Raw genomic sequence first — 12,138 nt, forward strand, 5'->3', positions numbered from 1 at the left:
ACCAGAAACTTTGCAATAGTCTTGATACTTATGCAATCCTATTTGAGTTCTAATGAACAGTAACTTTTCTTCTAAGTGTGCAATGTTGCAGCCAGCATACATGATTCAAACCTGAGATTACTAATTAAACAAGAACAACTTAGTATTTTTTAGACACAATCTTTACGATAAACTAACAAAAATTTATTGAAAACACATGAAATGGTGTAACGTTCACTCATGTTTATGAGTAACAAGTATAATTTTGTAAGTTCAAGTAAGTTTACAGAGATACATTACAGAAATTGTATTACACTGTTTGGGACAATCTCTTTTCATAATTTCATCATCGTTCATCTTCCAGGAAAGCACCAATGTATTCAATTGTAGACCAACTAAGTACCAACTCAATAGTTCCTTTTTTCTTTTTTTATATATCTTGTCAAACACAGTTGTTCATCACTTCATCCACAAAAAAGTTGGTATTTCAAAGTTTGTACCTTCTAACCTGTCCTACAATATTTTATGATGTTTTGTCCTCTTCCTCGGATGCGTCTTTTTCAAACAAATAAGTAGCTGTGATTATAAAAAATGAGGACCTTTCAAGATTACGGATGCAAATTACACTTGGCCACCATGGCCTTGGACCATATATAACCATCTTTTCTAATTCTATGACTTCTTGCCACATCCTTTTCCATCGCCATTTTTTTAAGCTTATGGTGCATTTTCTCTTCTGAATTCCAATTTTCTTCATATTCAAAATCTTTTTGATCATCAAACTCACTGGAACTTTTTCCAAGCTTTCTAAACATCAATCCTGTGGCAGAGAAGAGAAAAGGGTAAAGGTTATGATTCGTACTCCTTTTTATTTTGATTCGTGTTTCCTTCCCTTAAATGAACTTCTCCATTATTCTGCTATGTATTATGTGAATATAGTTTCACTAATTCAAATTTCAAGTCTGTCATATATTTGAGGTTGCATTAGCCTTTGATTTCTTTTCTACAAGATTTATCTGATTTTGATGTCACCATTATATGGGATATGGATCCATGGCCAATAGGGATTGAATTAATAGTTAAGGGTGCTGCATTTATGGCTTCACCAAACAAAATCAATGTAAACAGTGTTTTGGAGAAGACTGAAGGGACTGAGATTGACACTCTGCAGTCATTATCCAATAATGCTTATTGATCTTCATTCACTCAGTTTGTTTTGTCTATTTTTTGTGGGGAGGGAAAAAGGACCTTTCCCTGTTGTATTAATTTAGCAGACAAAACCGTTCAAAAGAGGGAAGAGTTTCAAATTAGAAAAAAAGATATGCTTATTCACTGATTTTGAATGCATAAATACTTAGAAATTCCCTTTGGATCTGCCGTGTCTGGCAGGAACGTAGTTTCTACGAATGTGATCTAAGTGGATGCATGTGATCATCTTATTGAAGGTAGAGGATTGTCTTTGTCACTATAATGAGAGCAAAATATAAGTGGTAGTAAATTCCTAGTTCATTGTTAACCAATACCATCTACTCATTCTGCTCATCTAATTTAGATCTGGATTTGACCTGCTCCCTGCTCCACTTGTTTCAATATGTAGGTTCTGTGCTTACCAATGAGGTTCTATTAATTGGTGGCAAAGCTTTATGTGAAATTTTATTGAATCTTATCTGCTGTAACTTTTCACGAATTAGTGCAAAGGTAGTCTAACATATATATCTTTCTCAGGTCTAGTATGGAAAACAACATAAACATTGAAATTGTAGAACAAGGCTCTCCAGAAGTTCCATCACTTATCAAGTATATATCATCAAGTGAAGTTGCTGGCTTTGATACTTCTGACTTTCAGTTTCCCAGCCCATCATCCAAAGTAAGATTCTTTTTGAATATTTCACCAGCAAAATTGAATATTATAAACCCAATTTCTCAAATTTTTGTTTCCATGTTTGCATCAGGGAAGTGAAGCAACTTCACAAGGAATACAACATGATGCACCTGTAGTCATCAATCACCAAAGGAAGTATTCTGTCAGCATGCCACTTTCTTCTGAAGAAGTGGAGCTTCCAGCACTGGATGGAAAAACAGATGGTATTCCCATTTCCTCTTCTCAATCAGCAACTGCTACTTCTAACCATCCCCAGCAATCAAAATGTTACTCTCAACCAATGCCAAAAGGCCATGTGCTCCAAGAAGCAGCTAATGGAGACAAGGTAAACAACCATCCTGGCATCAAGGCATTCAAGGACAAGAGGTTTGACTCTTTCAAAACATGGTCTGGAACACTTGAGAGACAATTATCAATTCTACGAGGAAAGTCACCCAAAGCAACTGCACAAGATGGTAACAACACCCCCAGGAACATTGAAAGGCCTTTACCTGTCGATCGGTATTTCGATGCCTTGGAAGGTCCAGAGTTAGAAACTCTCAGGGTATGTGATTACTTTCTTCCATCAATCTTATGTTGAATGGTATGATGAGATGTCTAATGAAGTACTTGAGTGACTTTATTATCTTCCTAAACAATTTCTTACATGGTTGCTTTTGCTTATTAGAAATTGAAGATTATAACATATTTTGTTTTCCTACTTAACAAACAGGCTTCAGAAGAGACAGTGCTACCTCAGGATAAAAAATGGCCATTTCTTCTTCGGTTTCCTATTTCATGCTTTGGTGTCTGCCTTGGAGTTAGCAGCCAAGCAATTCTTTGGAAAGCACTTGCCACATCTCCATCCACTCATTTTCTTCACATAAGCCTCAAAGTCAACTTAGTCTTATGGATCATATCCATTGTTCTTGTTACCATAATTTTCACCACCTATCTTCTCAAAATAATTCTCTACTTTGAAGCAGTTCGTCGTGAGTACTACCATCCAATCCGTGTTAACTTCTTCTTTGCACCATGGATAGCCCTCTTGTTCTTAGCTCTTGGGGTTCCCCCATCAGTGACCAAAAACTTGCACCATGCCCTTTGGTACATTCTAATGATACCAATATTCTGTCTTGAAATTAAGATCTATGGACAGTGGATGTCAGGGGGTCAAAGGAGGCTCTCAAAGGTGGCCAATCCTTCAAATCATTTATCAATTGTTGGAAACTTTGTAGGGGCTTTGCTAGGAGCATCTATGGGTCTTAAAGAAGGGCCTATTTTCTTTTTTGCTATTGGACTAGCTCACTACATTGTCCTGTTTGTAACTCTCTATCAGAGACTTCCAACAAATGAGACCCTCCCAAAAGAGCTGCATCCTGTGTTCTTTCTGTTTGTTGCAGCACCAAGTGTAGCTTCCATGGCATGGGCCAACATTCAGGGTTCTTTTGACTACGGATCACGGATTGCCTATTTCATTGCCCTCTTCCTTTATTTCTCACTGGTAAGCCTTTTTCCCTTTTAAAGTAAGCATTAATTATACTTACTCCCTTTCTTATTTTAAACATACTGTGTGTACTGTTAGGACATAAAGAAAAGGTGATGACAGTTTATCTTTTTAAGAGAAAATGCAGCAGATATATATGTACTGTCATTGTAAAAAGGATTTGTTATTTACAGATCAGAAATGCTTGTTGACAAACTTGTTACACAAACTCTGTATGCATAAACCAATTTCTCATTTCTAAACAAGCAGGATTTAAGTATAATGTTCTCAAATTTCAAGAAAACTGAATGTAATTAGCCCTTTTGAAATAAGCATACTCAATGTGGTGTAGTTTTCATATATATTCCTAAACAGGGCATTCTATAATTTTCATGAACAACACTTATAGAATGTTTATATCAAAATTACTACGTACTAAGTAGTTTCATATGGTTTTGCAGGCTGTCAGGATCAATTTCTTCAGAGGATTCACGTATGTTACATATCTTGTTGCTCTTATTTTTGTTTATTTTATTAAGTTACACAACTGAATTTTCAGATAATTAACTCTTATGGGTGTTATTATTCTGCAGATTTTCGCTTGCATGGTGGGCCTACACTTTTCCAATGACAGGTGCAGCAATTGCAACAATAAGATACTCAAACAAGGTCACAAATGGGGTTACAAAGACAATGTGTGTGGTACTGAGTCTGATCTCCACACTGATAGTGGTAGCACTGCTTGTATCAACTATATTGCATGCCTTTGTCTTCAAAAACCTCTTTCCCAATGACCTTGCCATTGCCATCAGTGACAGAAAGAGAAAGCCACAAAGGAAGTGGCTAGGTCTCAGATACAGAAGCCATGAGTCGAAAGAGATTGAAAATTACTTGAAGTTTGTGAACCCTGATACAATTGATCTAGAAGCTTCTACCCCACAACCAAATGCCACAGAGGAGTCACCTTCTATCTGAGGATATTTGTTTTGTTACATAGTAATGTGTCTCTTTAAAACAGACAAAATATTATATTATGAGTTCATTGGTTGCTTGGTAATCTTCATTAGCCAAACATGTGAGGAACAGAAGTAGGAGTTTTGACTGTTCCAGTGACCATGCATAGAAGAATATGAAGATCTGTGTTAGGAAGAGCAGTTTACTGTAAAATCATTTCCCACCTTTAAAATAAGTGAGTTGTTTTACTGTATGAGTAGATGGTCAATATCATTACCACAAAAGAAATGAATAGTCGTGTTTTTGTGTGATGTTTGGATGTCACTATGAAAAAATTTTACATTCTAAAGGATATGGACAAATTTGAGTCCGATATAGGCAAATTTTACAAAAATTACTGGAATAGAGAAGTCGGGGGGTCCACACGACTTCTAAAGAAGAAGTTGTGCCCCCTCCACAACATCGCATGAACAGTAGTGAAGTCGTGCACCTTAAAAACGACTTCTGACCTTGGTAATCGATTATATGGAGTTGTAATCGATTACAAAGATGTAAAATCGTGCGTCCCTGCACGACTTCAGCTTTGTAAGCAAAAATGGGCCTGGTAATCGATTACAGACCCCTTATAATCGATTACCATTAGGTTGAATGGAGTAATAGCCCTGGTAATCGCTTACCAGTGTGTGTAAATAGGCAAAAAGTCTCTAGTAATCGATTACAGGCTGGTGGTAATCGATTACCAGGAGGTTGAATGCAGTAACAGTCCCTGGTAATCGCTTACCAGTGTGTGTAATAGGCAAAAAGTTCCGGGTAATCGATTACTAGGCAGTGGTAATCGATTACTAGGCAGTGGTAATCGATTACCAGAGTTTTTGAGTCATTTTATTTGTGTTGTAGAGTATCATTTGAGGTTATATATAAGTTATATATGTGTAATTATTTAATTTTTTTTATGACATTGTGATGTATTGTTATGTTTCGGTAGAGTAATTTTATTGAATGAAATTACAAATGGAAAGCAGAAGACAAACTCACAAATGAAATTTGAAGTATTTTATTGAATTGAAAATGCATTACATAACGATAAAAACTAAAAATAAGCACAATAATACTGCTAACTATCTAGGAGGAAGGTCCACCACGTGGACCAAAATGACGACGCAGAACCTCATGCTCTAAATGATCAACTCGAGTTTCCAATGTATCGAAGCGGTCTCCCATGTTGAGCTCGAGCTGTTCAAGTCTTGCATTCATGTTTTCATTCATAGTGTTGAATCTGTCCCCCACAAGTGTTCTGAGATCATTGATCCCCCTCATCAAGTCATCATATGAAGAAGTTTGGTGGTGAAGAATGGTCGGTGGTGGTGGTTGTTGTGCAGGACATGCTTCATTGTTGCGTTGAGGAGGAGGAGGAGGACTTCTCTGAACCCATATGTTGTTATTATTTTTCATAAATCCAAAGGATTGTAGTGATGTTTGCGCTATGTTCATTTGCCTCGTCCTTGGGCCAAGAATTTCATCATCCAATGGAATTTCAAAATGTTCTAAGATACGGGTGATAAAAAATGCATATGGTAAAGGAGCATTTGACTTCAAAGCCTTCTTCATCCTATATCGGATGAGATGGGTCCAGTTGATCTGCTTCGCCGTCATAATAATCCACATTAAGATAACATCTTCCTCGGTAGCCTGGGCAATGTTAGAAAGACGTGGCAAAAAAAATACAAGTGATAATATAATGCAATATTCTAGCATCAACTGTCATGGATCCGGCTAGAATTCTACCAACTTGAGGTTTGTATGGCAAAATTATCAACTGTTTTGCCGCTTCCCAACTGTATTCATCTACCCATTGATCTAGTAATTTTCCTTCAAAATTCAATCCAACAGAGGGTAGGTTGGCTATGGAAGCCAATAGACTAGATTTGATAATGATTTTAACATTCTTAACCTCAGTCTTAATGGTTCCATTATCAGAAATTTTCATATTACTATAAAAAATCCGTACCAAATCAAGATAGTAATGTGGACCATCAGACACAAAATCAAGCAAGCTCAGATTTGTCAGCATGTGGAAAAATTCCATATTTTGTCTCGCAAAATAATTTTTGTCAAGCCATTTTGGTTCAATGACCTCACGGTCACTGAAAAGTGTGAAATACCTTTCAGCCAGTGCAGGGTTTGAAAATTGATGAATTTGCTGTGACTCAGTCGGTGATGGTGGTGGTGAGAGTGACGACGAGATTTCGATCGGTGAAGGTTCACGGCAACAATGTCCCGCAACTGTAGAAGATGAGCCCTTAACCCTTTGCCTCTAGGAAGAATCCGCCATTTGAAATTTCAATCGGTGGAAATTAAAGAGAATGGAGAGTAGAATGTGAAAATGTTGTTTAGAAGTGAAAATAGTAGGAAAAGATGGGATTTTGGAGCTTTTTTTGGTGCTGCAATGGAGTTTTGGGGCGCTGCTGTGCGAGGTTGGGTTTGGGTGTGTGTTATGAGAGAGAAAAAGTTGATTTTATAGGGTAGGGTTTTGCTTGTAATCGATTATCAGGGGCCCCTGGTAATCGGTTACAGGGTTAGCGTAATCGATTACCAAGGGCCTCTAGTAATGGATGACAGAAAAGCTCTGGTAATCGATTACAGGCCCTGTAATCGATTACCAGGGTTTTTTTTTGCATAAAAATATATTTGGTTGTATTATTTGAGAAGGAAATAATATCATTTGGATAGAAATATTAGTTTCACAATTTGCATTTAAATTTATATACATTGTGAACATATTAAATAATAAAAAACATAACAAGTTATTATTACAATCATCCAAGTTGAAGTGGAGTATTAAACATAACAAGTAATTATTACAGTCATCCAAGTAGAAATGTTATAAGGACTTTTAAATAGTATAAAGTAATGGAATGATATTTGAACATTACAGATTATCATGGACATATAGGGTATATGAATCTTGTTCTTGTTTGTCCGTCTTCGTCTGTGTAAGTCCAATCTTTAAGATCCTCATAGTGCTCAGATTGAGTTGGAGGACATATATCTATTGTTTGGACGAATAGTTCAATATACTGAGATGTGTTTGGACGTTTAACAGACCTGTTAATAGTTTGTGCTTTTTGCCAATGTCCAATCATCTTGTGTAATATCATTATCACATTTTATGGAAGCTCTATCATGAATTAGATGGTTGTTACGTACCTTGATTGGACGACAATAGTCGATATAGGTGACAACTCTTCTGTCTCCACACTGCATAATTTCACTTATTTGAGAATCGAGTTCATTGAATGAGATATTGTGATTGGTTGAGGTGGTGACTTTTGCATCTGATCGAAATTCGAGCCCGTAACCAGATCGACTTTCTATGATTCCAGCGCCTTTAAGTTGACCTTCGAAATAAATTATTGTCGGTGAGTTTGGAATGTCATTTGTTGGTGCCGCAGATGAAGATGATGCATTTGGTGGAATCATAAGACCCATGATTTGGTCCGGAGATCTTACCCATGTAACATAAATTTCGATGACTGCGTTAAAGGGAAAGTGAGACTTACATGTTATCATTTGTCGCACATCTTCATCTGATCGTAGCTTAAATGCTTCATACGAAATTGTTTGATCAGCATCAATTGTGGGTCGACGGAAGTACAACTTGTTGATTGCTGTGTTAGTGGGTTTGTCTGACGCTATGCAAACTTTTTCCTTAAGGAGTTTGTGGGTGCAGTCATATAGGATGCAAAATGATTTTGGATGGTCACATATAAACTCAACCCCATGATCGTCATTCCTAATTTCGCCGTCTTGAAATAAGGCAACAAGGTATGAGTTATATATGATTTCTGTGAAGGTGACGTTCATGCCAAAAACTTCATCATTGTACATGTTCATTTTTTGAAAGGGGATGAAGTACGAGGAAATAACAAGTTATACCAATCTATGTTGTGAGTTTGTATGTTGTGAGGTTGTGTGCCAAAGCAGATAATTTATGTTGGTATTTATAGTGTGAAAATTTCAAGTGCTTTTGAAGAGAATCATTCAATATTAGTTGAAAGTGAGACAATATTTTTATGAGAATAAATTTTTATTACTTATTCAAAATACATGGTACATGATATAAACCAATTTAAGTTAAGGTTTATAATCATAAAATACAATTTAAGTTCAGGTTTATCTATGTCCTCCAGTCCCACAAGTTGGTCTTCTTCGTTGGCATTACCCTCGTCTCTGTTGTTGTGGTGACGGAGTCTGCATGCGTATCTTCATCTTCATCAACGTTTTCAATTTCAATCGACTGTTCTTCGTTTTGGAAATCTAGGGAAGGTCGATAAACATTTTATGATGAAGACGCGTGTTGGTATGCAGATGGAGGAGTCGTCCTGGAGGTTCCAAAATGATGCGAAGGTCCCGCACTAAATGTTGACGGACCTGCACTGAATGGTGTTGAAGGTGGAAAGTAACCGTAAGAGGTTCCACCTTGAGGATATGGAGATGGATATGGACAGTGCAGGTGCTGAAAGAAAGACCTTTGTTGGACGTCGTACGGTGGTGATGAACGATATGCAGATGGTGGTTGAAAATGTTGTTCATTATCCTGGTCATACTGTGCATAACAATTTTATGGTTACTTTCGTACCAAAAAACAAACATTAAAGAATGGAAATTTAATCATATTGTTCTACCTCTTCGTCCGTTGAATCATCTTCAATTGAAGCAATATAGCGGATAGTATGACTTATATACCATTGCATATACTCTGAATTGTCACGCAAGTGACCATTTCTGTGGAATGGAACAACGGTAAAAATACGATTTTGACGGTCATTTCATAAACCAATCCACTATTTATGGTGAACTTGCCAATCCCAGTTTGCTCGTCCTCTCATATCCTCTTTATGTATGTCGTCCAGATTTATGGGTGGTTGTGGGACAGGTTGTCGAAACCCAAATTGACGCATAACACGGTCTGAGTGGTGGAATTCTACAATTGAGAAGCATATAAGAGGCACAACTGCTCGAGAAGTAGGGGGCAGTTGGACTAGAATCATGTGACAAATTTCATCACGTCTGTAGGGAGTCTATAGAAACTGAAATATTTTATCAATTGGTTAGAATAGAATTTATGGTATATTTAGGTCGAAATATTGAAATGTAGAATACCTGTTTCAGTGAAAGGTCATCCAATTTCTAACGAAATTTTTGTAAAGTGGTGTCGTGGAATATTGATTGTGTTGTTTGACACCATCTTTTCGCCAATGGAAAAACAACACCGCCATAAATGTCATCCTGAGTTACCTCATGTATTTGCGGAGCAATACATGTTATTCTTTCCCATGCTCAGCACTGTAAAAATATCATGCAGCCGCCGATATTGTCTTGATCAACTCTTGTACCATGATCAAGGGCACAGTACAAACAGGATAGAACTCCAGATGCCCAGCTATAATTTGCCACCGTATGCAAGTAAGCTAAAAGTGGTAGATACATCAAATGTACCATGCTTGCAGAAGTATCTGGCATTAGTATGCTGCCAATTAACATTAACATGTACGCTCTAGCATATTGTTGCACTACCTCATGGGTGGCGTCATGAGGTAACTGGCGAAATGTATTATTCAGTCAGGACAATTTTATTATGTTGTCTCTGATAGTATTTTCCGGAGGAACATGTCCTAGTAGTTGTTGACAAAATAATGTGAGAGGTCCACCGCTGATGCCAGTGACAACATGACCTTCAATTGGAAGCCCTAGTTGCAAAGCAACGTCTTCCAGTGTTATTGTACTTTCCCCAAGAGGCAAGTGGAAAGTATGAGTTTCCATTTTCCACCTCTCGACCAAAGCAGTCACTAGCACATGATTTATTTCCATATTTGAAACTTTTAAAATATGGTTAAATCCTGCTGCTTCTAGTATATTCATAACTCTAACATCGACTTCGTCGACATGCTTAGCTATCCAGATTGCATGTCTTCTTGGTCGAAGAACTCTTTCGGTTCCTTCCCAAATTGCCTTGACAATGTGTTTCTCTTGAAGACGTAAAAGGGACATATCCATGGGAAGATGACGTGCAAATGCCATTACGAATATTTTGTTATACTTGGGTGTAAAAAGAAAGAGGGAATAAAAAACACACTTCTTTCTCTCAGAATACAATGCTTACAATGCTTTTGCTTATGCTTTCCCTCCTCTTGTTGGTATTTATGGGCGATGGATTGATGGAAAACACCACTTTTTTCACGTGAATGAATGAACATTATTGAGAAGGAATCAATAAAGTTGGAATCAATAAAGTTGGTAAAATGATAAATGCGCATATATAAAGACATGGATGGACAGAGATTAATAAGAAGCATGCTGAATGAATAGGAATGAATAGCAAACCTAAGTAGTACGTACTTTCACCTACATATAATACTTTAATATATTCTTTAATTTATTATTTAAGTTGCAGATAATTTTTATTTAAAATTTTACAATACACTATTTGTTGTAATTAATTTATTTAGTTGAAGTAAAATATTTATAATTATATTTTCAATATATTTCAATTTTTTAAGATTTTTTTTAAAAAATAATTTTTTAATAAATTAAAATGAATTAAAGAAAATAAAAAATGAAAAAGTGAAGTTGTAGGGGTGCACATTTTTTATTTTCTTTAATTCATTTTAATTTATTAAAAATTGATTTTAATTAAAAAAATTGATAAAAATTTACTTTATGAAGACAAAATTAACAAAAAAATTATACAACTTCTAAAACATAAATAATTTATTTTTTCAAATATATATTAATTTTTTATTATTTTTTTATTTTTATTTAGTTAGTATTAGGTTTTTATAACAAAAAAAATTGAAAAAAATTTCATTTCTTTAAGAAACAATTAATATGAAATTAAAAAAAACTTTATAACACAAATACATTTTATTTTCAATATATTTCAATTTTTTATGATTTTTCAAAAATCAATTTTTTAGTAAATTAAAAAATATTAAAGAAAATAGAAAATGAAAAAGTAAAGTTGTAGGGGGTGCACGACTTTTGAAATCGTTCACCCCCTACAATTTTACTTTTTCAATTTTTATTTTCCTTATATCGTTTTAATTTACTAAAAAATTGATTTTAAGTAAATAAATTGATAAAAAATTACTTTATGAAGACAAAATTAACAAAACAATTATACAACTTCTAACACATAAATAATTTATTTTTCCAAATATATATTAATTTTTTCTTTATTTTTTTTATTTTTATTTTGTTAATATTAGGTTTTTATAAAAAAAAAATTGAAAAAAATTTCATTTCCTTAAGAAAAAATTAATATGAAATTAAAAAAAATTATAACAAAAATACATTTGATTTTCAATATATTTCAATTTTTATGATTTTTCTTTATTAAAAATCAATTTTTCAGTAAATTAAAATGAATTAAAAAACATAAAAAATGAAAAAGTGAAGTTGTAGGGGGTGCACGATTTCAAAAGTCGTGCACCCCTACAACTTTACTTTTTCATTTTCTATTTTCTTTAATTTTTTTAATTTTCAATAATTTATTTTTCCAAGTCAAACTTCGTCAAATGAAACTGTATCTAGAAATGAAAGGTAACTGCCAAATTTAATAAGCATGCCTCCAACCATGCCTGCAACCATGCATGCATGCAAAGCTATACTTAGCTGATGGTGCCAACACCATGCATGCAATGCTATACTTAGCTGATGGTGGCAACAATAACACCTTCCCTGCAGAAACTAATATTCACAAATCGTATTTCATTATATATGGCATTTCATCTTCAGAGAAACATTCAACACTTAAGCCATATCAGTTGCTGTATTTCTCCTTACACACCATTTCCTA

The 12,138-nt window shown here is 35.0% G+C and overlaps 1 protein-coding gene across 4 annotated transcripts; it reads left to right on the forward strand.

Moving 5' to 3' along the window:
* Positions 1-614: 614 nt before the first annotated feature.
* Positions 615-4,602, forward strand: LOC106766409 (S-type anion channel SLAH2). Of its 4 annotated transcripts, none has more exons than XM_022779620.1 (6): positions 615-827; positions 1,705-1,846; positions 1,932-2,405; positions 2,574-3,344; positions 3,788-3,819; positions 3,920-4,602. In XM_022779620.1, exons 2-6 carry the CDS (start codon positions 1,712-1,714, stop codon positions 4,299-4,301), a joined length of 1,794 nt encoding a protein of 597 aa, XP_022635341.1. In that variant the 5' UTR covers positions 615-827; positions 1,705-1,711; the 3' UTR covers positions 4,302-4,602. The 4 variants fall into 4 exon arrangements, with proteins under 4 accessions (XP_022635341.1, XP_014506633.1, XP_022635396.1 ...); XM_014651147.2 differs by having other exon boundaries at positions 615-821; XM_022779675.1 differs by lacking the exon at positions 615-827 and adding an exon at positions 900-1,424.
* The last annotated feature ends 7,536 nt before the right edge of the window (positions 4,603-12,138 follow it).

The sequence above is a fragment of the Vigna radiata genome, chromosome 1 (assembly GCF_000741045.1).
Source record: "Vigna radiata var. radiata cultivar VC1973A chromosome 1, Vradiata_ver6, whole genome shotgun sequence".
Taxonomy (NCBI): Eukaryota; Viridiplantae; Streptophyta; class Magnoliopsida; order Fabales; family Fabaceae; genus Vigna; species Vigna radiata.

What these genes read in the sequence shown, in the direction of transcription:
- LOC106766409 (XM_014651140.2), top strand. An exon ending in TTCCCAGCCCATCATCCAAA is followed by an intron (nt 1,847 to 1,931) that starts GTAAGATTCTTT and finishes TGTTTGCATCAG; the next exon opens with GGAAGTGAAGCAACTTCACA. An exon ending in TCTTCCTTTATTTCTCACTG is followed by an intron (nt 3,345 to 3,787) that starts GTAAGCCTTTTT and finishes ATGGTTTTGCAG; the next exon opens with GCTGTCAGGATCAATTTCTT.